Below are 23,613 nucleotides of genomic sequence, written 5' to 3' on the forward strand. Positions count from 1 at the left end.
TAGAGACAACCACAAGGGCTGGGGATGTGGTCCAGTTTTGGAAACCTTTTTTTTTTTTTTGGTTTTTCGAGACAAGGTTTCTCTGTGGCTTTGGAGGCTGTCCTGGAACTAGCTTTTGTAGACCAGGCTGGCCCTGAACTCACAGAGATCCACCTGCCTCTGCTTCCCGAGTGCTGGGATTAAAGGCGTGCGCCACCAACGTCGGGCCAGTTTTGGAAACCTTGACTAGAGGTAACCACATGCCTTGACTTGTGACCCAGTTTCTTCATCCAAAACTGGCACCACCACATGCCTCTGACTTTTGTACAATCGTCCTCTACTTCTAACCATAGTCAAGGGACTGGGGCTGTCGCTCAGGGATGGAGTGCTTACCTACCACGTGAGGCTCTGGGTTCCCCGAAGCAATGTACAAAAAAACAATGAAGCATACTTAGTAAATGCTGTCTACTTTTAAGAACTCCCGTAGTTAGGTTAGGTGAATTGGGGAACACAGTGTGATCATCCCATTTTAAGATCCTTAACCTTAGTCAGGTGTAGTTGTGCACACCTTCAATCCCAGCACTCGGGAGGCAGTAGCAGGTGGATCTCTGGGTTTGAGGCCAGCCTGGTCTACAGATCGAGTAACAGGACAGCTATGGCTGTTACATAGAGAACATGTATCTCAAAGAAACGCCCCCGCAAAATCCTTAACCTTACATTTTTTAGCTTCCTGTGTCAGGCAAGATAACATACAAATATGGGCACCTCTGGGGGCCTTTACTCTGCCAACCATGCTAGAACTGAGTGTGAGATTCTTTTTTTGGGGGGGGATCATTCTCTGTGTAGCTTTGGAGGCTGTCCTGGAACTCACTCTGTAGACCAGGCTGGTCTCCAGCTCACATAGATGTGTCTGCCTCTGCCTCCCGAGTGTTGGGAGTAAAGGCATGCACCATCACTGCCTGGCTATGAGGTTCTCATTTCAAGAGGCCATTTAGAAACAGGAACAAGTATTTAATATCGGAAAGTTTGGAGCTGGAGAGATGGCTTAGTAGTTAAGAGCACTCTCTGTTCTTTCAGAGGATCCATACTAAGTTCCCAGCACCCACACATCTGTAATTCCATTTCTAATGGATCTGATCCCCTCCCTTTATGGCTTCCATGGGCACTGCGCACAAGTGGTATACATATATACATGCAGGCAAACGTATATGTAAAACAAACGTAAATACATTTTTAAGTTAAAAAATATTGGAGCTTTGATATGCATAGTTGAGTTGGGAAAGATACTTGATTATATAGGTAAACTAGGTTCTAAAGGCCTGGTGTGTGGGTGTGGTGTATAGAGGCTAAAAATGGCCCACTGGTAGTTTGGGGAAAACTTGCCTTTTCAGTCTGCAAAGAGACATATAGATGAAAAATGCATTTTAACTGTGCTAAGGAAGGAATAGATGAGCATTTTGAACCAAACATTAGAATAGGAAATAAGGTGGTATCCCAACTTCCAGGTTCTAGATAGGATACTAGTAACCACACAAAAGGGAGGAAAGCCTAAATATTTTCATTTTACAGGAGCTTGTGGGATTAACATGCCTCATAGGGAATTCCTAGGTTATAATTTACAAAACTATATTCAAGACTGGGTTCTGAATTCATCTGATTTGTGTCTCTTCTCTGTTAGCATGTCGTCTCTGGATATACGTATTACCACATAAGTGAACTCTCTGTAAAGCATGGTGGCCAATTCTTGGTGACAAAATAGTATTTCTTGGCAATCATATTTCCAAAGATAGAAGACAATTGGTAAGAAATACTATTCTAGGGACTGGCAAGGTGGCTTAGCGGTTAAGAGCACTGGTTGCTCTACCAGATGAACCTGAGTTCAATTCCCAGCACCCACATGGCAGCTAACACCTATTTGTAACTCCAGCTCCAGGGGATCTGACACTTCCATACAGACATACATGTAAGCAAAACACCAATACACATGAAATAAGAATCAATAAATATTTTTAAGAGAAATACTATTCTAATTCTAAGTACTTTCAGAATCATGCTAGAGCACAGAATTCTTCCACAATGGCTTTTAAGTACCTGCTATGTTCCTGGCACTGTGCTGGATATTTTTATTTAAAAATTTCAAAAATAAAAAAATGAAAAGTAAAAGTTTAAATGGTCCCTGCAAGCAGGCTAAAGCCAGAATACAGAGGAGAAAATAAAAGAGGAACAGATATATCCTAATATTTTCTATTCCAGTAACGAATTAGTCAGCAGATGTCATGTCATATATTAGTGAAACTTTTAAAAAGTAGTTTTGCAGTTGATAAAAGGGAACCCTGTAATTCGTATTTGAAAACCACTGATTTATTCCGTGTATGTTTGGTTCTTTAAAAGAACAACAAAAGATCTATATGGCTGAGCATAGTAATTTGTCCTGTAAGTTAGAATCAACACAGGCGATCTAGGTGGATTTTGGATCTGAATTCTATTTCCACACTAAGAGGAAAGCAGTTGTTCCTCTGACTCTATTTGTATCACTATAATCAAATTAAATTTTCTGATTTTTTTTCTTCCGAGACAGGGTTTCTCTGTATTGTTGTGGAGGCCTTCCTGGCACTCGCTCTGTAGACCAAGCTGGTCTCGAACTCAAAGAGATCCGCCTGCTTCTGCCTCCCAAGTGCTGGGATTAAAGGTGTGTGCCACCACACCTGACCTTTTTTTGGTTTTTTAAGACAGGGTTTCTCTGTGTAGTTTTGGAGGCTGTCCTGGCAATCACTCTGCAAACCAGGCTGGCCTCAAACTTAAAGAGATCCACCTGCCTCTGCCTCCTGAGTGCTGGGATTAAAGGTGTGCACCACCACGCCTGACCTTTTTTTGATTTTTTGAGACAGGGTTTCTCTGTGCAACTTTGGAGCCTGTCCTGGCAATCACTCTGCAAACCAGGCTGTTCTCAAACTTAAAGAGATGCACCTGCCTCCCTCCCGAGTGTTGCAATTAAAGGCATGTGCCACTACTATCTGGCTTTTCTAATTAAATTTCTATTTTGTACATCTACTTATCCCACCACTGACCTAACCAACAAGTAACTATCAAACTCTTGTTACAGAGAGGTACTATGTAAGGCTCTGTGCAATACACATAACACAGAAATTTTTGCTTTTTATTTATAGTTCTAAACTTACTTACTTTTCATTTCCTATTGTAAAGTGAAATATTTTCATTACCTGTCTTCATTTTCCACTTTCCTACATATCCATCTTTCTCCATCTACATATACATCTTTCTACATGTATCACCACTGCCTGATCCCAGATTTACTTGTGTGTATGAGTGTTTTGCCGGCGTGTGTATATCATGTGAGTGTCCATGGCGGTTGGAAGAAGGCATCAGATCTCCAGGAACTATAGTCAAGGATAGTCGTAGGCCACGATATGGGTAATGAAAACTGAACCTGTGTCCTCTACAAGAGCAGCAGTTGCCATCTCTCTAGCCCTTAGATGTATTTTATTATCAAGCAAATATTAAGGATACTAAGCCCCTCCACATACATGTTATGTACCCTTTGTTCTTTGAATACCAGCCATTGTACAGCTATAGCACAATCTATGCAGTTGTTGACATTTCCGTTGGTTTTAATATGCTATTCCTAACATTGGCAAAGTAAAAATTCATATTGAGATGCCTGTGGGATATCTTCCTACACACAGAATTTCTAGCATGTTTGTAATATTATGTAGACTTTTTGGCCTATCGTCCCTCTGTAGAAGCTTGTTTCTCCACAGACCTATCAACACCATGGTGAGCTTTGCTAATATAGAAGATGAAAACTGCTGTCTCAGTGTAGTCCTAACCTGCATTTCTATTATGAATGAGATTGGGAGTGTTTAAAAAGTCAGTTGTATTTCTGTTCTGTTTCTCTTGGGCAATTGAGATGATAAAAATTCTTCATCAATTAGAGAAATAACTTCTTTGTTCACAAGTCGAAAATATTTCTTTTCTCGATTTTGACTTTTGTGGTAGCTGTTGTCATGCAGAATTTTTTTTTTTTTTTACTTTATGGAATCATGTATTGTGAATTCTGTGATTTTGTGGAGTTTTTTGTTGTTGTTGTTGTTGTTTGATTGTTTGAGACAGGATTTCTCTGTGTAACAGTCCTGGCTATCCTGGAACTCACTCTTTAGACCAGGCTGGCCTTGAACTCACAGAGGTCCACCTGCCTCTCCAGTGCTGGGATCAAAGGCATGCGCCACCACCAGCAGGGTGAATAACAAGTCTTAAGAACACAGTAGGGAGCCGGGCTTTGGTGGCACATGCCTTTAATTCCAGCACTTGGGAGGCAGAGGCAGGCAGATCTCTGTGAGTTCGAGGCCAGCCTAGTCTACAAAGTGAGTTCCAGGACAGCCTCCAAGGCCACAGAGAAACCCTGTTTCGAAAAACCAAAAAAAAAAAAAAAAAACAACAACAACAACAACAACAAAACACACACACACACACACACACACACAGTAGGGGTAGGGAATGTGTCTTTTGAGTTAAAAACAGAATCATGGCTTTTATCCTTCCAGATTCAGACGCTGGTGTCCTACTTGTATAGCCCGTCTGTACCTCGTGGCTTCATCTGTAAAATCAAAAAGACAAACTGTACTAAGTTTGAGATGAAAATGACACGATTCATTTAAGCATTACTGTGTTAATGATGACGGCCATAGACAATTCTTCAACTTCGTAATTCGTACCCCACACTTCGTAATTCTAATCAGAAGGAACTGGGTAACAGTATGCATCAGTGCTTCTCAGATACCTCCTGGGTGGTTCTAACGGACACTGGAGGTCTGGAGCCTCTGTTCTCACATCAGACCAAGGGCTTCAGATGTGAAGAAAAGAACAATGAGGAGCACAGAAATGTTCTATGGGTCACAGGCTATGAACTTGTCAGAAAGGCATTAGAGCGAGGATGGGGAAGCATTGAGGGATGCCAGAGATGAAGAGGAAATCAGTTACAGAGGTGATTGTGTTTCATGTTTATGAGGAAGCGTGCTTCTCAGAAGAGTTTAGGGTGCTCACACCCTATACACACCCAGATAACCTTGCTAAGGGAAAGGGCACAGGGTACTTAGATTTGTCTTTTTTTTTTCCAGAGCTGAGGACCGAACCCAGGGCCTTGTGCTTAGCAAGCGCTCTACCACTGAGCTAAATCCCCAACCCCGGTACTTATATTTGTTAGGTACGTCGATGGAATGTGAAGAGAGGGTCAAGGCTAGCTGTTTAAGATTATTATTTCACGTTGCCTTCCTTGATAATTGATCCATATACCCCCATCTCTGGGGGATTGAAATCCTCAGTAAATCTCCAAATAAATTATTATTTCTGATAATCAGCAAGACAGCTCTATGAATTTTTGTAGTTTAGGAAGTAGTTTTTGTAGTTTAGTAATTTTTGAAGTTAGGAAGATTTGTAACAGTATTTTAAAAGAACTAGAGCCGGGCAGTGGTTTTGCATGACTTCAATCCCAGCACTCAGGAGGCAGAGGCAGGAGGATCATTGAATTCGAGACCAGCCTGGTCTATGGAGCAAGTTCCAGGACAGCCAGAGATACACAGAGAAACCCTGTCTCGAAAAACAAGACAAAGTAGAGCACACAAGAAAATTAGATAAAGTTATCTAATGTCATTGAAAATATGTGGTCTAAAAAGACTGTCCAGGGACTGGATTCTAGTTCCTAAGCTGCATTTCCTTAGGCACAAAATGAAAAACTGAAAAGGTTCCAATGGTTTCTTTTAAGGTAATTGAGAAGTCTCTCACAAAACCACTTTTAATCACATGACACTCGTCCTAGCTCCAGCTTTTAAAACTTGTATTTTTGACAATCTTATTTTGCCATAACTTGTCCAAAGCAGCATAGCTTCTCAAAATTGAAGTTTTCTCAAACTACACCCTGAGAATGTTAGACTAATACATACCTGTATCACCAGCATATTGATATCTGACAATGGTGTCTTCACCCCGATGGGTGGCTAATGGAGATGGGGGTGAGAGGGGCTGTTTCCTGGATAAAGTGGAGACTCCAAGTTCTGTTGTCACTCACATCAAGTCCCACAGATCCTTGATTCACAGAGGACCAGCTAGATCCTGGGTCTTCCTTCTGCATTTTTTTTTTTTTTCGAGACAGGGTTTCTCTGTATTGTTTTGGAGCCTGTCCTGGAACTCACTGGGTAGACCAGGCTGGTCTTGAACTCACAGTGATCCGCCTGTCTCTGCCTCCCGAGTGCTGGTTTTAAAGGCTTGCGCCACTAACGCCCGGCTTCCTTCTGCATCTTAATTTTTTTCTGCTCCTCTTTTTGGATTGCATTACTTGTGACTATTAGGACTCACACAATTTCTTGTTTAGGTTGTGCTTTGATCTCTCCATCCCAAGACTGTACTTTTTGGAGGCCGGAATACACCTGACTTTTTTTTTTAAGACTTATTTCATGTGCATTGGGATTTTGCCTGAATGCATGTCTGTGCGAGGGTGTCAGATCTTCAAGTTACAGACAGCTGTGAGCTGCCATGTGGGTGCTGGGAATTGAACGTGGGTCCTCTGGAAGAGCAGCCAGGGCTCTTAACCACTGAGCTATTTTTACAGGCCTGGAATGCACTTGCCTTTTACATAAGCTAGTAATTTGTCTTGGTACATAAAAGGAACTTAATAAATGTATAATTTAACTATATTTAAAATGGAAATGATTTTAATTTTTTTCTGTTATTTTAGCATTCATAGCTTATTTTACAGTATCTCCATAAAAAAACACAAAGTCCCATTTCATGGCAGTATATTTTGCTTCCTGAATATAGTATTGAGTTTCTTAATTTCACAAGTCAGGAATTAGTAAGTTAAAAAGTAAGGAAGTAGTCATGATATCAAAATACATAAATAAGTCATAGTAATTAAGTAAGTTAGAATAATTTTAAGAGAAACATTGAGCTGGGCATAGTGACACACTCTTGAAATGCTAGTACTCAGGAAACGGAGGCAGGAGGATTTAAAGTTTGCAATAGCTAGTACCAGGCCGGTTTGGACCATACAGCAAAACCCTGCCTAATAAAACAAAACAAACAACAAAAAAGAGGGGGCAAAGAGAGCTGTTATGTAATGAGACAGTTTGGTATGGCATCAGTTTGGTGACCGTAAACACATTCCGTGGTAGCACACTTGCCACCACAGGTGAGGCCTTGGTTCAAAACCCAGTACTGCCAGGCGGTGGTGGCGCACGCCTTTAATCCCAGCACTCCGGAGGCAGAGGCAGGAGGATCTCTGAGTTTTCAGCCTGCCTGGTTTACAGATGGGAGTTCCAGGACATCCAGGGCTACACAGAAAAACCCTGTCTCGAAAAACCAAAAAAAAAAAACAAAAAACAAAACTAAAAAAACAAAAACCCAAAAACCTACCAAACAAAACAAGAAACAACGAAAAAAGTACTGCAAAAAGTTAAAACTGTCTTAGTCACTGTGCTATTGCTGCGGAAAACAACAACAACAAAAAACACCATGACCAAAGTAACTCCTATGAAAGAAAGCATTGAATTGGGGCCTTGTTTACAGTTTCAGAGGCTTAGCGCATTATCATGGAAGATAGCACATCATCGAGTAGCTACACCATGTAGCATACTCATCATTTGAGTATGATAGCAGGAAAAATGATTTTGATAGTATTTTGGTGAAAGAATAAAGTATCAATTCTGATAGCATAATAAATGAATTTAAGTAGTAAATATTTGTATATCTAATAAAAATAAAACAAATACTTGCTCTTCAAATTTTTAAGAAATTTTAAAAATCACACTTATTTACTGGGGGGGTACATAGCTCAAAAATAGAAGGCAAAGGACGGCTTATAGGAGTGGGTTCTCTCTACTGCGGGTGTTTTGGAAATGGGTGGAGGTAGTCAGTCTTGGTGACAAGTGTCAACCCACTGAACCATTTGCAGGTCTAACCTTATTCTTTTTGATAACTTTAACAAGTTTTAAAATGTAGCAAATAATGAATTGTGAAATAGAAGTATTCAGAGAATTTGGCCTGTTTCTAGTTTACCAGTTACTTCGGCTTTTGAATTGTGATTTATACTGTGTATATAATACAGACCTCAGGCTGGGGGCCTAGCATACTTAAAGCCCTGGGTTCAACCAGAATCCCTCCTTCTCTCCTCTCTCTGTCTCTCTCTCTCTGTCTCTCTCTCTCTCACAGGGGTGGGGGTGGGGGGGAGTGACCTGTAAATTCAGTTTTCTTCTTGCCCCTCTTTCAAGCAACCGTTTCAGGCTCTTTTTTTTTTTTTTGGTTTTTCAAGACAGGTTTCTCTGTATTGTCTTGGAAGCTGTCCTGGAACTCACTTTGTAGACCAGGCTGGTCTCGAACTCACAGAGATCCACCTGCCTCTGCCTCCCGAGTGCTGGGATTAAAGGCGTGTGCCACCAACGCCCGGCTTCAGGCTCTATTATTTTTACCCGTGGAGGCAAAGGCAGATAGATCAGGGCAGCCTGGTCTACAGAGCGAGGGCCAGGAGAGGCTCCAAAGCTATACAGAGAAACCATGTCTTGAAAAACCAAAAAACAAACAAAAAACCAAAAACCAAACAAAAAACCCAAAGCTAGTGAACATTTTGAATAATTTCTAATTTAGAATATTCTTTTCAATTCAAAAGCTCCAACTCTCATAAACATTAAAATTGTTTGCATAAGTGAAAATTATTGATATGGGAAAATCGTTTTAAGAGACATTCCAGTAGCAAATCCAACATCGTTAAGATTCTAATCGAACTAAACATTGATCTTAAATTACTCATAGAGATGTAGATATTACTTTTTAAAGTGTGCGTTTAGTTTTTAAAAATGTGGGGGATCCTGTAAGTGCGATGGCATTTCAAACTTTTATCTTTTCCTGAGCTATCTAAAGCTTTGAATTGTTGTTAAGTATTAAGACGGACTGGTGTCAGGACGCTATTTTCTTCAAAATGGATGTTTACGCAGGCAAACATACTTTTTTAAGAGTTTTAGCAATTTCGTTTCTTAATTCTCCCCTTCTTCAAAATGCAATTTAAATCGGAATTGGAATCCCCTTGAATAGCTGAGCGCCGGTGGCACACGGGAAAAGATGAAGGCTTTATTTTTGTCAGCCATGTGTTTAGGGAACGCTGGCGCTCTCCCTAGATCTTCTGGCTGATAATCTCAAACATGGAGGATGCTTCTGATTCTTCACGAGGGGTTGCTCCATTAATTAATAATGTAGCTCTCCCAGGCTCTTCGCCGTCTCTTCCTGTATCAGTGACAGGCTGTAAAAGTCATCCAGTAGCCAATAAAAAGGTAGAAGCGAGAAGCGAAAAGCTCCTCCCCACTGCTCTTCCTCCTTCAGAGCCGAAAGTAGCTCAGAAACTTCCCAGGAGCGCGGAGAGGCGGGGAAGTGCCGGCGGGACGGGATCCCCTGCGCCGAGCCGGGCAGTTGCAGTGCAGGCGGCGGCGGCCGGGAGAGACTCCGGGGCGGGGCGGGTGGCCCTCGCGGCGCTCCTCGTGGGAAGGTGCGGCGGCGGGCCAGCGCTCGCAGGTGAGGGGCTCGCGGGCCGGGGTCCCGGGGCACCGGGAACAAAGCGCGGCGGCGCCCGGGATCCGTGGCCGCCCAGCCCGGAGATGCGCCGGGTCGGCGGGACGTCGAGCACATTGCGAGTCCCGGTGCTGCGGCGGCGGCGGCGGCGGCGGCCGGGAGCGGCGCTGGGGGAGGGGGCCGTCGCACCGCCCGCCGCGGGGCGCCCGCCCCATTGTGAGGCGCCCGCGGGGCGCGCCGGGGCCGCGGCCGCCCGACTGACAACGCTCGGCACCCCGGTGGCGGTGGCGGCGGCGGCGGCGGCGGGGAGGACCGGGCGCGTCAGTTCACACAAAAGGCGCTCGGTCGCTCCGGCGCTCCCCACCTTACCGGCTTTCCTTTCCCTCCAATTTGCTAGGGACGCGGGGCGGACGCGCGCAGCCGGGAGATGCCGCTGCTCCACAGAAAGCCGTTCGTGAGGCAGAAGCCGCCGGGGGACCTGCGGCCGGACGAGGAAGTTTTCTACTGTAAAGTCACCAACGAGATCTTCCGCCACTACGAGTAAGGCCGGCCGCGGCGAGGGCGCCGGGGCAGCGGGGACGGCCGCCCCCGCGCCCTTTTGTCTATGTCTGCTCTTTTCCTCTCCCCCGGGGCTCGGGACGGGTGGCCGGGCCGCCCCTCCCCCGCGCGCCGTGACCGCGTGGGGCGGCGGGGCCCGCGGAGGCCGGGGACTGCTCCGGGTCGCCGCCGCCGCGTTCGCCCGGCGAGCAGGCGGGCAGGCGGGCGGGCGGGCGGAAACTCCCCGCCTCGCTCCTCCCCGCCGCGCTCGGCCGCACGCGCTCGCCCGCCGGTTCCGGGATCCCCCGCCGGGTCAGCCGCGCGCCGCCGCCGCCGTCCCGCTGCCGGGCGAGGGAATCCCTGACCCCGAGGGCAGGAAACGGCCGGCCGGGGACTGGCTCCTCGCGGTCGCGCGTGGCTCCTGACGTTTGCGGGGTGGGGGTGGGTGCCGGGGCTAAGGTGGGGGACCCGGGGCAGGAGCGGAGGCTCGCCCCGCGCGGAGCGGCGGCGTGGGGGCTTCTGAGCGAGCCCGGGGGCCGGGGTCGGCGTCGGGGAGGGGGGTGTTGGGGTGGCGCTGGGGGCACGGGTGTCCGGAGCGAGCGGCGGCCTCGCGCCCCGCGCCGCCTAGGCCTGGGAGTGTGCGACACGAGCGGCGCGCTCTGTCACCGCCTCTTCTTGGTGACTCCCGTCCCCGGGGAACTTGTCGTCTCCGCCCCCGGGGAGACCGGCGAGGAAGAAGTCCGGCCGAGCGTGGGGGAAAGGAGCGGGAGACATTTGGGTCCCGGGCGCCCCGTTTGTCCTTTCGTGTGGACGAGAGCGCGGGGGCTGTGGGAGTTGGGACAAGTTCAACTCCAGCTTCAGTCTGTCGCCTCTTTACTCCCCCCCCCCCTCATGAGGTCCTCGCCTGACATGTGCCACTGCTTTTGTTTTGATAAGAACCAGAAGCTGCTGCTGCTGCTGAAGATGTAGCTTCAGCTCCCAAATTTTCAGGTCATTGCTTGGTTAGGGCCAAGGGCTCCACTTGCTCGGTGACACGGAGCAGTGAAGAAGCATGTTTCAGCGCTCAGTGTTCAAACAGGGACTCTTGAGTAAGAACCTGAATTGATCAGTCACAGGAACAGCCTGAACCTCCCCCCCCCCCCCTTTTCTCCTCCTTTATCCTCCACGCAGACGCTCTTTGTGGCTTAGAAACCGTGTGTTAATAGCAACCAAATACGACGTTGTGTGTAGGAGGATTTCAGAGTGGGGGGCTGGGGGAAAGGCTTAGTCCAGGGAGGTCCTTACTTTAGTCAGACTCCGCCACTGCCTGAGAAGGGAGTAGGGCGATCAGAAAAGTCAGTTCCAAGTCACACTGGCTCCCTTAGCTCCCTAGGGGTTGCAGGTAAACGTGTTATGTATAGAGGACTAGATAGTACTTTTAGCAAGCAGTCCCTTCCTTTAAGGAGCTCGGAGCGCACATCTCCCTGGGCTCCTGTTCAGACTTGTTTTATTACTTTGAGTGCACTCTTGTAACTTCTTAAGTGGATTTGAGTTGGGTAACTGTACAAGGATGATGTCTTCATATTTTCTTCTCAAGTATAAGCTGAAGTCTTTAGTTAACGATTCTGATTATTTTTGAAGTTAAGAGTACCTGGAAAAGAGTTAATAATTTTACATCCCAAACTCTTCTCTCCTCTGATATAAACAATCTTTGGAAAGGGCTCGCTCTTCTCACAGGAGACTGAGCAGGAGGTTTTCAAGTTCAAGGCTAGCTTGGGCGGCAGAGTGAGTTCTGGGCTGGTCTGGGTTACAAAGTAAGACCCTGGCTTAAAAAACAAACAGCGCCTGGGACCCAAACAACAAAAGAGGCTGCCTTCAAAGGAGAGGGCAAGGTAAATCTGACTTTTATAAAACCCCTGTAAATTAAACACTCTTGGTGTACTTTTGTTCCTGGTTTGAATTATTCTAATCATGGAGAAATCTGGCATGCTGGAATAAAAGTTTTTGGCAACCCAACACAAAAAGTGGGGAATTCCCATGCTTTGTGGTCTTAGGATATTAAAACATCTAAAGATGGCTTAAAGCAAACAAACAAACAAAACAACCTGTTTTCTTCCCAGTAGTGAAGTGTTGAGGCTTTGGGAGTTACAGTTTAAGAGAGTCATTAATTTGGTAGAAGAGATATTTGATCATTTGCCCTGAACAAAATGGCATCATCTCCCTAGATGTTTTAACCCTTATGATTTTTGAATTGGCTGTGAAATAGAAGACTGCCATTTAGATGTTAAATTTTGAATTATCTGGCCAGTATGGTGGACTTTAACCCTAGCACTCCAGAATCAGGCAGGTGAGAGTTTGAGATCAGCTTGGTGTACAGATCAAGTTCCAGGACAGCCAGGGTTGTTATATGAAAAGCCAAAAATATTTTTTTTAATTATCTTCCTGTACCCGTAAATGGTAAAATGCATTTAGGATAGGTAGTGTATGATCTGGAGAAATTGAAGTAAACTTGTTTGAACTCACATCTTAAATTGGTTTGTGTAAATATGAAGATTACTTTTATATTTGAAAAAAGCTTCTATTTATTTGAATATTCATCTATGCTCACCCAATTCAGTTTTCTTTTTATTTCTTGAACGTACATTTTTGCTGTACTTAAGTTTTTTTTTTTTTAACAATTTCCAGCCTTGCTCCCCGACAAACCTCTGATTTACTTGTTAGTAGTTTGTGAGAAACCTTTTGGTTGCTAGCTAGTGTTCCATCTCTGGGTTGTTGGAGTCTACTTCCTCTTCCCTTTCTAAGCAGCTTCCTTTTGTCTGCTCCAAGACCCCACATTCGCTAAGACAGAGGCCATGACCAGGATGGATTGTCGGGGACTGGACAGTACTGATTCCTCTGTTGAAATGGTTTGAACTACATGTTTCTGAACTAATTGCTAACTCTTGTTTGACCTGCTTTCTGAAAACCTATCACAAACAGCACATGAACTGCAGGCAAATATACATTGTTAAAGTGCATAATTGAGTTTCAAGTCAGGGTAGAGATTTATTCTGCAATTTTGATTGAGCTACAATTTTTATTTTTGGTTGTGAATTGTTAAAAATAGTGAGGCAGTTGGCTCTCAATAGTAGAAATTATATATCTTAAATATAATTTCCTAATGACTTGTATTATCCAATGACTTAATTTTTGGGGGGAGGGGTTGTTTGGAATTTAAATTTTACCTCTTTTGAATCTATGTGAAGTTTAAGAATGTTTTCTACCACTCTGGGAGACAGAGGCAGGCGGATCTCTGAGTTTGAGGCCAGCCTGGTCTCCAGAGCTTGTGCCAGGACAGCCAGGGATACACTAGGAAACCCTGTCTCAAAAACAAAAAACAAAAATCTTTTCCAGCTCCGACTAGTAGGCTTGTTTCAATCTGGCTTTCCAGTGAGAAAGATTTGACTAGCTTATAATTTATTTTCCTTTTGTTGTTCATCAATTCTTTCTTGTTAATTCAGCCCTTTCGTAAGTGAGGAAAGGTGTCAGGATATCGATTAAACTCCAGGATTGAGACTGTAGTCACGTTTTCAGCAATTGATGGCACTAGAATTTTAATTCATACTTCTTGCTGTTTACTGTCATGGATGTTTATAGAAGAATTCTTCCGATTGTCAAAGGTGTAGAGATGTGCACAAAGAAACTGGAATCAAGCTCTTCGAGCTAGCTTCCTAGGTTTTTGTGGATGGCACCACTGTATTGTCAGCTCAGCACTGACCTTTGCTACGCCCTCAGTGATTAAGCTCTTGGTAGTACGTGGATAAATCAGAATTCTGTTTGTTTGTTAGTGACAAGGTTTTGCTGTGTAGCTCAAGTTGGCCAGGAACTTGAGATCCTCTTGCTGCACTTGAGTGCTGAGATTACAGGCATACACCTGGTGCCATCAATTTACTGCGGGGGTAAAATGCTTTTCATACCAGCTAGTTCCCACACTGAGGACAGGATATATGAAATCTAGTTGTAGTCAAAAGGTATTTGGTGAGCATGCACTTTTCAAGGGGATGTGGATAATCTTCAAGCTAGTGCCTTCAAATTAGGTGTATTTAGCTCTTTTTAAGAAATAAGTTGACCATATGTCCCTGATTCCCTTTTTCCTAGGGTAGAGCCCAGAGTCCTAAATGCCCCCTTTGCTTTTCTGAGACTGGCTTTGGCTGTCCTGGAACTCTCTTTGTAGACAGACCAGGCTGGCCTCAAACTCACTGAGATCTGCCTGCCTCTGCCTCCCAGGGTGCTGGGATTAAAGGTGTGGGCTACTACTCCTGGCTTTGTTTCTGTTGCTTAGCAGGCTGTGCTTTTATCCTAACATAGCTTTCTTCATTCAAAATATGTGTATCAGCAGTTGCAGTGTAGTCGTCTACCCTGGAGCAATCCATCTCGTTTGTCTCACTGTTGTGTGGGTTCTCAGTTCGTTCTGCTAGTCCTCCTCTGGGCTCATCCACTTAACCATGTCCAGTTGGAGGCAAAACTGGTCTTGAGTAGAGTAAGGAATGAGCTCTGACACATGTGTAGGACTCTGAAGGAATGGCTTTCCTCACCATAAAAGGGTATTCTGAGGCTCTCCAGAATGTATGTATATGAGGGGGAGGGAGAGAGGGTGGGGAGAGAAAGGGGATGGAGAGGAGTGCTGAGGTCTCAGTATCATCTCTATTATGTCAAGGGATGATAAACTTAGACTGTATGTCTAAGAGAATAAGCAGTCAGTGTTGGGGCTAGTATTAGCAGTTAAGAACATTTGATTGTTCTTCCAGAAGACCTAGGTTCAATTCCTGGCACTCATGGCAGCTTACAACTGTCTGTAGCTTTAGATCTAGAGAATCTAAGGCTGTCTTCTGACCTCCGTGGGCACCAGGCACATATACAGTGCATAGATGTGTGCAAGCAAAATATCCACACACATATTAAAAAAATAAATAAAATCATATGTCAAAGGAATCTGAATACTGTTAGCTTTGTTTGCCAACAAGTTGGGTTTCAGGGTTTATCATTATAATCTGATGTTACAAATCAAAATACAGTGAAAATTGGGCCAGTGAGATGCTCAGCACTTGCAATGCAAACCAAAGGACCTGAGCTTAATTTGATCCCTGGAACCCACAATAGAAGGAAAGAACTGACATCTGCACATACTTAATGTGGTACTTGTATGCTTATACTCTGAACACAACACAACACACAAACACACACAAAAAAATTTAAAAAATTCATCTTAAAGAACCTGTGAATATACTTTATTTCCTATCTATAGTGATTTAAGCTCTGTTTCTTTTAAAACTTTCTGTTGTTCCTTTGCTTGCCCTCAAGGAGTTGCCAGGAAGATAATTTAAGCTAGTTAATTCCTACCCCTCTTCCCAAAACTGAACTTTCTCTTTGCTGGTGATTGTCTTAGAACAGCTGTTCTCAAGCTGTGGGTCATGATGCGACTCCGTTGAAGTTCCAACAGCCTTTTCACAGGTGTTGCCTAAGACCATCAGAAAACACAGACATTTACACTGCATTCAGCAGCAAGATTACAATTATGAAGTAGCAACAAAAATACTTCCTGATTGGGGGTCATCGCAACATGAGTAATTGTGTGAAAGAGTTGAAGCCTTGGGAAGGTTGAGAACCACTAATTTAGGATCTTCTTTGCACATAAGATCTTTGGACACTAAAAAAAAGGATGCATGTTTTTAGTGCACATATCCTAGGGGCATTTGTTTATGAAATATACCCCCATTTTATAGAAGAGGAACCAAGTTCAGAGAGATTGTGTAACTTTACCCAAAGAAAAGTGATATGCTAGGGTTCAGACATTTTCTCTCTTCCTCTCTCTTACTGCACTTTTCTGTCTAAATGCACATAAAAATGAATGTGGACCATCCATTGAAGATGCTGAGGTCATTTGTCTCCCTAGTGAGAAATGTCTAAGTCACAGACATCTTATGAAGCCAGCAGAGTGGAAACATCCAAGAGGAAGCTGATAACTGTTTGCTGGGAGTTGGGGGAGCCCTCAAGCATATACATTCTAAAGATCTAAACTGAATCCTAAGGGATGAGATGAAGCTCCCGGGGCATGAAGTGGAGCCAAAAGAGATTCTAGGTAGAAGATGCTGTGAAGAACCCACTTAGAGCAAGGGAAACTGTGAAAAACCAACACTGAAGTATGAGTTGAGTTCACTTAAAATTGATCTTTTTGGTTTTTTGAGATAGGGTCTCTCTGTGTAACAGCCCTGGCTGTCCAGGAAGTCACTCTGTAGACCAGTCTGGCCCTGAACTCATAGAGATCCGCCTGCCTCTGCTTCCCGAGTGCTGGGCTAAAGGTGTGCGCCATCACTGCCAGGCTGAAGCTGGTCTCATTCTCACCTCTTATTGTAAAGTAAGGGCTCTGACACAAGCACCAGTGCATGTTTCACCTTTGCCAGTTTCTCTTGAAGATTTTATCCTCTGATTTTGAACTCATTCCTGTTTCTCAGCTTTTATACCACCTGCAGATTGTAGGGATCTGTCCTTCATGTTGTCTCTGTCAAAGGCAGCCTTAAGTAAAATGTAAAATAAATTTCATTAGAGTGTTTTTTTTAAAATTAGATCCTGTGTTTTTATTAGTTAAAAAATTCCTGGCCGGGCGTTGGTGGCGCACGCCTTTAATCCCAGCACTCGGGAGGCAGAGGCAGGCGGATCACTGAGAGTTCGAGACCAGCCTGGTCTACCGAGCGAGTTCCAGGACAGCCTCCAAAGCCACAGGGAAACCCTGTCTCGAAAAAAACAACAACAAAAAAAAAATCCTGGCTGTTTATAAATGAGTATAAAAATACAATTTTTCATCTTGTTGGTATCTTTATAAGACATGTTAATTCTGCCATGCCCACTGCTCTTTTGACCCTCTCAGGGAAGAAAATTATAGAAAACTATATGCTGTCTTCCAGTAATGGCCACCTTTTAAAATTTATTAGCCATACTTTTCATCCTTTGCATCTCATGGGCTATTCTAGGTTAGGAATTCTATTTTTTAGCATATGGCTAGTTATTTTTGTATGGGTAAGGCAGTGCTTTAGATCTTTGCTATGGAATTGTCCTAGTAGAGTTTCGGCTCTTAAGTAAAGTGCACTTTGTGTTCATATGAATTGTATGTGGTTCCTTAACTCTTAAATCCACTAGACATCTAATTTTCCTAGTCCCTAACAAATTAACAGCCTGTTGCACTTCGTTTCTTAGCTTATTCACCAGAATTGGTAGACTTTAGAATATATCTTTAGAAACGATTTTTACCTTGTAGCTCAGAATTTTTCCTTAGGAAACAGTGATAAAGAGGAAAGGCCATCGTATGTTTTTGTGAGAAGGACCAGATAAGGGTTATTTTAGACTGTTGGTCAGTGTCTTCCACACTCTATACCAATGAAGCGAGAGAGCAAGAAAATGCCTGGAAGTGAGGATGTGATTGTGTGACAGTAAAATTAAACCCAAGAGAAGGCTGACCTTAGCTTCTAGTCAGTCATATATCCCTATCCTAAAGAGAATTGTTGAAGAATACAGATATAATTTGGGTTAGTTTAAGTTATTCATATTAAGTAATACTTAATTTGAATTTTCTTTTTGCTCACAGTAGTAAAATGCACTTGTAATGTAGATGTTGAAGAGATAGTGTAACCTATCTCCTTGAATTTGGCATTAACGCTTCATATTTTAATATGGATAATGCAGGGCCAAGGGTGAGCAGAATGGCAAATTGGGCAGAAATGAAGGCGTGGTAGATGGCTATGTGCCGTTGGGGTGCTGAACTTTCCCTCGTTTGTGGTCAATCACATAGACACAATGGTGGAGTAAACCTAGCCTCCTAACTCCTGAGGGCTGGATCTTTGTATACAAGGCTATCAATGTAACAAAAACTGTCTAGAGACCAAAAGAAACATAAGAACATGAAGGTTTTTGCAGGAGATAAGGGGGACCTCATGGGTAGCTCTTGCATCACTGGGTTCCCATCCTGTTTGTCTCAATTTGTGTTTTACATTTCTGTTTATTGTTGAGTGAGTGTATCAGTCACAGGGCAGCTTGTGAGTTGATTCTCTCTGTACCATGTAGGTTCTGGGGTTCAAACTCAGGCTGTCAGGCTTGATGACAACTTGCTGAGCTGACTCACTGGCATGCACCCTATTTTTCTTTTATCTATCTATCTATCTATCTATCTATCTATCTATCTATCTGTTTTAGTTTTTTCGAGACAGGGTTTTTCTGTGTAGCTTTGGCTGTCCTGGAACTCGCTCTGTAGAGCAGGCTGGTCTTGAACTCAGAGAGATCTGACTGCCTCTTCCTCCAAGTGCTGGGATTAAAGGTACGCCACCACTGCCCAGCAATATGCTTAATGGCTGCTTATGGAACTTGTACCATTGCTCACTTTGAAAGTTTTCAACAGTGTTAAGTTTAGTGTCTATGGAAACCTGACTTATACTTAAGTACCTGACTGTCACTCTGTAGTAATTTCACATGCCTTGTGGCCCCTGAATACCCTAGGCACTTGGCTGATAGGGCTACAGCTATGCTGTCTGACACAAAAGCTGTTTCCTGGCCTGTGGACCATTCCACAGTTGAAATGGTTTGATGTGGGTAATAGGTCTAATACAAAAGATTTAATATACAAACGCAAATGATTTTAATGTTATTTCCATTTTATTCTCTATGCTTAAAAAACTTTTTATCTATATCCTTGCCTCTTAGTTTAATAAATTATTACTACACAAACTTTCTTGCTTATTAGAAACAGGTTCTACCACCCCTACTGATATTTTTAGCTTTATGCTTTCTTTAAAATCTAACCTTTAATACAACTTGTTTTGACTTCCCCTGATGTCTCCTGTTAGTATATTTCTTTTTCTCTTTTAAAAATAACCACTTCTTACTGCACCAAAACATACTTTAAAAAAGACTCTTCACAAAGAATCAGGGTCATCTGACATAGCATATGTGTCTTCTTTCTTTTTTAAAGAGTTTACTTTTTTTTTTTTACTTTTGGTGTTTTGAAATAGGGTTTCTCTGTGTAGCCTGGGCTGTCCTGGAACTTGCTATGTAGATCAAGCTGACTGATTGCTGGGTATAAAGGCATGCACCACCGTTCCTGGCTTTAAGATTTTAATTATGTGTATGTGTGTGGGTATATGCAGGTAAGCACAGATACTTGAGGAGGCCAGAGGCCTCCGATTCCTGGGAGCTGGAGTTACAGACAGTTGTGACGATTGTGAGCTGCTGACATGGTGCTAGGACTCAAAAGGAACCATCTAATTATTACAGTCTCGTTTCATTGTACTGTGATTGGTTTCTCTAGGACTCAAAAGGAACCATCTTATTATTACAGTCTCGCTTCATTGTACTGTGATTGGTTTCTCTAGGACTCAAAAGGAACCATCTAATTATTACAGTCTCGCTTCATTGTACTGTGATTGGTTTCTCTAGTTTTCATGGTTTCTTTTCTTTGTTTTATTTTAAATTTTTGTTGCTATCTTGATACATGTGCAAATGAAACAATCCTAGTAGACATGCCCCAAATGATCTTTGAATATGTGAGTGTTTATAGGGATAATCTATAAGATAGCTATACTAGCCAAGAGGCAAACATGCAGCACTGTAAGTACTTTAGGAATGATGGGAGAATTCAGGCAGGTGAAAGTTAAAAAAATGACTTGCTCATACTATTTGCATAGTTATTGAAAAGTAGACCAGAGTATATTTTACTCTACAGAAGACAAAAGTTTACCGGAGCCTCCAGTTGGGTGTCTGTTATTAACTTTTTGCTTATTTCTAATATTTTATATTCAGAAAAGCCTCCTTGCAAAATGATGCATAAGTACATGCTTAAATAAAAATTCAAACAATGTGGAAAATATCTTAGAATCATCCACACCAAAAGTTTTCCTTCTCTTCCCAGTCTCTTCCTTTCTCCATAGGAACATCTGTTTATAGCATGTCTACAAAGACACATTTTTGTGGTTTTAATATATGTGTGTGGGCTTTTGTGTATTCAGTGAGTTTTTTTCTACCAAATCTCTTTGAAGTTTTTTTGTTTTATAGATTTCTTGCCCTGAAACTAGGTAGACTTTAGAAAATAAAGATTCTTATTAGGAAATTACTGCAGTGCCAGGCATTGGTGGCATTACTTCCATCACTTGGAAGGCAGAGGCAGGTGGATTTCTGTGAGTTCGAGACCAGCCTGGTCTACACAAGCTAGTTCAGGATAGCCAGAGCTACAAAGAGAAACCCTGTCTAGAAAAAAAAAAGTCTACTGCGGTTCAAAAAGGCACTGCGTATAGAATCGTCATTTTATTCCTGTCCCTAGCCTTTACCCTGGTCTGTTTCTTTTTTTCTATCTATATAGGACCTCAGGTAGCATAGGCTAGCCTTGATCCTCCCAGGTGTTACTTTTACAGGCATATATCAGCACTCCCGGCAACCCGGGTGTTGGGATTAGAAGCATGCATCACCACTGCTCAGCCACGTTGCTTCACTCTTTGAGACAGTTTTAAACTGCAATTTAGAGTGAACTGGAACTCACTTGGAGGCCTTTAAATTGTTGGGAATCTCCTGCTTGAGCCTCCTGAGTACTGGGATTACTCATGAATGAGCTGCCAGGCTCGGTTTATTGCCCGGCTTTTGCCTAACGTTCCAAAACTCTCTGCTTTGTAAATTCTCCCCTTCCTTTTTCTGTGTTGTCGCTTCTTTCCTTTTTCTGTTTTATTTTTCTGCAAAAGTAAAGAGAAAATAAAGGAAGGCTCAACCTTGAAGTAAGGTTGTTTGCCCCTGTTTTATTAAGAATTCTTGGGCTGGAGAGATGGCTCATAGCCATCTATAATGAGATCTGGTGCCCTCTTCTGGTATGCAGACAGATACGGAGGCAGAATGTTATATACATAATAAATAAATAAATCCTTTAAAAAAAGAATTATTGCGTTGCTTATTGACTGGCTTTTCATCTCATAATTCTCTTATTATTAGGTGCCTAGACTTATTAGTACTTCTACTATTAAGGTCTATTAAAACATCATGGTTAATAGGTGTTAGTGTTGCTCTTTTTTTTAAAGAAAAGCTTAAAAATTAAAAGGAAAATGAAAAGCTGAATTTGCTTTCAGTTTGGTTCCAAATTTTAGCACTGGTACAACTTGTTCCGCTCATCTGATTAGCACATTCAAGCTGTACTGTAGACTTAAAGACCTTCTCTTAGCCTTGTATTAATAAGTAAGTTGATGACGTGGCATAGGGGAGAGGTTATAAAGGTGTTGATTTTTAATGTAAAGTTTATGAAATTATAGGTAATGGGATTTTGTTTTTGTTTCTTGATCAGTGACTTTTTTGAACGAACCATTCTATGCAACAGCCTTGTGTGGAGTTGTGCTGTGACGGGCAGACCGGGACTGACCTATCAGGAAGCACTTGAATCAGAAAAAAAAGCAAGACAGAATCTTCAGAGTTTCCCAGAGCCACTCATTATTCCAGTCTTATACTTGACCAACCTTACCCATCGTTCACGCTTACACGAGATTTGTGATGATATCTTTGCCTATGTCAAGGACCGATATTTTGTTGAAGAAACTGTGGAGGTCATTAGGAACAATGGTACAAGGTAAAGTACTTTTAATTTTTCCTCTTAATACGCATAAATTGCTCAAAAGTCAAAATATCAGTATTTGAAAAGCTAAGGTTGTTCTGGGTTAAAAAAACAACATGTTTTCACATACTTTTATTGAGAACTTAGCATTCACAAAACCCTTGGTTTGGTCCCCAACATTCCATAAACTGTGGGGGGGTGCATGCCTATAATCTCAGCAGTATTGTATCCTATAAGGTAAAGGCAGGAGGATTAGAAGTCTGGGACTGGAGAGATGGCTTAGAGGATAAGACCATTCATTGGCTGTACTTCCAGAGGCCTTGAGTTCAATTCCCAGCAACCACCTACTTAGCAGAATACTATATACATAATAAATGAATCTTTGAAAAAAAAAGTTCAAGGTCATTCTTTGCTGCATAACAAATTCAAGTCCAGTTTAAGATAGAACAGAGGCCAAGTCAGGTGGATCTCTGTTCAAGACCAGCCTATTCTACAAAGAGAGTTCCAGGGCAGCCAGGGCTCTTACACAGAGTGATAGCTTGGTAGTAAAGGACTTGCCTTACAAGCATGAGGGGCTGAGTTCCATCCCTTAGAACCCATGGTGGCATGGGCTTAAAATCCCAGCAAGCAAGGGCCGTGGGTAACAAGCACATTGCTGGCTTGTTGGCCAACCAGTACAGCCTACTGGACAAGTACCAGGCCAGTGAGACCCTGTCTCAAATAAACAAAGTGGATACCATCTCTGAGGAACAGCAACTGAAGTCCTTTGCATGCACATGAGTACCTATATGTGCAGATATACACATACATACATGAGGTATGTAAGGGCTCATGCCTATAATCCTAGTGTTTGGAAATGGAAAAATTGAGGTTAGGATTGCTGTGAATTTGAGGTCCCCCTAGGGTATAGTTATGAGTTCCAGGTCAGCCTAAACTACAGACCAAGATTGCCTCAAAAAAATAAAGAAAGAAAAAAGATCATGTTATAAATAGGATTTTTGGAGTCTATAATTTAATGATTCATACTTAAGGTGATACCTCAAGAAAGTAGATTGTGGCCGGGCGTTGGTGGCGCATGCCTTTCATCCCAGCACTCGGGAGGCAGAGGCAGGCAGATCGCTATGAGTTCAAGGCCGGGTTGGACCAACAGCCTCCAAAACAATACAGAGAAACCCTGTCTCGTAAAACCCAAAAAAAAAAAAAAAAAAAAAAAAAAAAAGAAAGTAGATTGTGCTTGGATCTATATCACCATAGGAATAATGGAACCATATTTAGGGACCGACTTGTCTTTTTTTTCCTTATGGCTACTCATTTGTAGTAGGGCAATTATGCCCTATAACTTATAAATTATTTTGAAACATGAACTTTTAGAAATATAGCTTACATATAAAAATGTAATAATTTTACATTGTAGTTTTACATTGTAATTAAAATGGGATGTGTGTGTGTGTGTGTGTGTGTGTGTGTGTGTGTGTACATGCACATATATTTGTTTGCAACAGTACTGAGTTGGGATCCTTTGTAGAAGGGGAAATTTGGGAATAAACATTTCATTAGGGGCTGCAGAGACGGCTCAGCATTAAGAGCATATAGTGCTCCTCCAGAGACCCTACATTCAGTTCCCAGTACCCGTATCCCCAAGCTCATATAGATTGGCCATACTATAGCCTAGTCTGGCCTTGAACCAAACACAGTCCTCCTGCCTTAGTTTCCTACACTTAACTGGCCTTTTTTTTTTTTCCCCTTCCTTTCTCCAAACAGGGTCTCACTATGTAGCCCTGGCTGTCCTAGAACTCACAATGTAGAACAGGCTGGCCTCAAATTCAGAGAGATTGCCTACCTCCCAAATGCTAGGATTAAAGGTGACCTTTTCTTTTTAAGCTGTTTTTAAATTTCCTCAAGCCAAAGTTTCACTATGTAGTGTTGGTTGGCAGTCAAGTAGGTAG

At 42.8% G+C, this 23,613-nt stretch overlaps 1 protein-coding gene and 1 long non-coding RNA gene across 4 annotated transcripts in view; one reads left to right on the forward strand and one right to left on the reverse strand.

Annotated features, from left to right (window-relative positions):
• Positions 1-4,481: 4,481 nt before the first annotated feature.
• On the reverse strand, positions 4,482-7,321 carry LOC121139375. Its single transcript, XR_005876334.1, has 2 exons — positions 5,937-7,321; positions 4,482-4,594 (listed from the first exon to the last, which is right to left on the reverse strand). It is a non-coding gene; the product is annotated as an uncharacterized LOC121139375 (long non-coding RNA).
• A 2,107-nt stretch (positions 7,322-9,428) lies between these two features.
• Baz1a (bromodomain adjacent to zinc finger domain 1A) overlaps positions 9,429-23,613 on the forward strand; it is a 78,140-nt gene continuing 63,955 nt past the window's right edge. For 2 of the 3 annotated variants that reach the window (XM_040743079.1, XM_040743080.1), the window contains exons 1-3: positions 9,429-9,549; positions 9,944-10,086; positions 21,404-21,682. In XM_040743079.1, coding sequence (XP_040599013.1) covers positions 9,974-10,086; positions 21,404-21,682 — 392 coding nt within the window. In that variant the 5' untranslated portion in view covers positions 9,429-9,549; positions 9,944-9,973. The remainder of the gene's footprint in view (positions 9,550-9,943; positions 10,087-21,403; positions 21,683-23,613) is intronic. The other variant, XM_040743081.1, reaches the window with a different exon arrangement.

This window comes from Mesocricetus auratus, unplaced genomic scaffold (assembly GCF_017639785.1).
Source record: "Mesocricetus auratus isolate SY011 unplaced genomic scaffold, BCM_Maur_2.0 Super-Scaffold_15014, whole genome shotgun sequence".
Taxonomy (NCBI): Eukaryota; Metazoa; Chordata; class Mammalia; order Rodentia; family Cricetidae; genus Mesocricetus; species Mesocricetus auratus.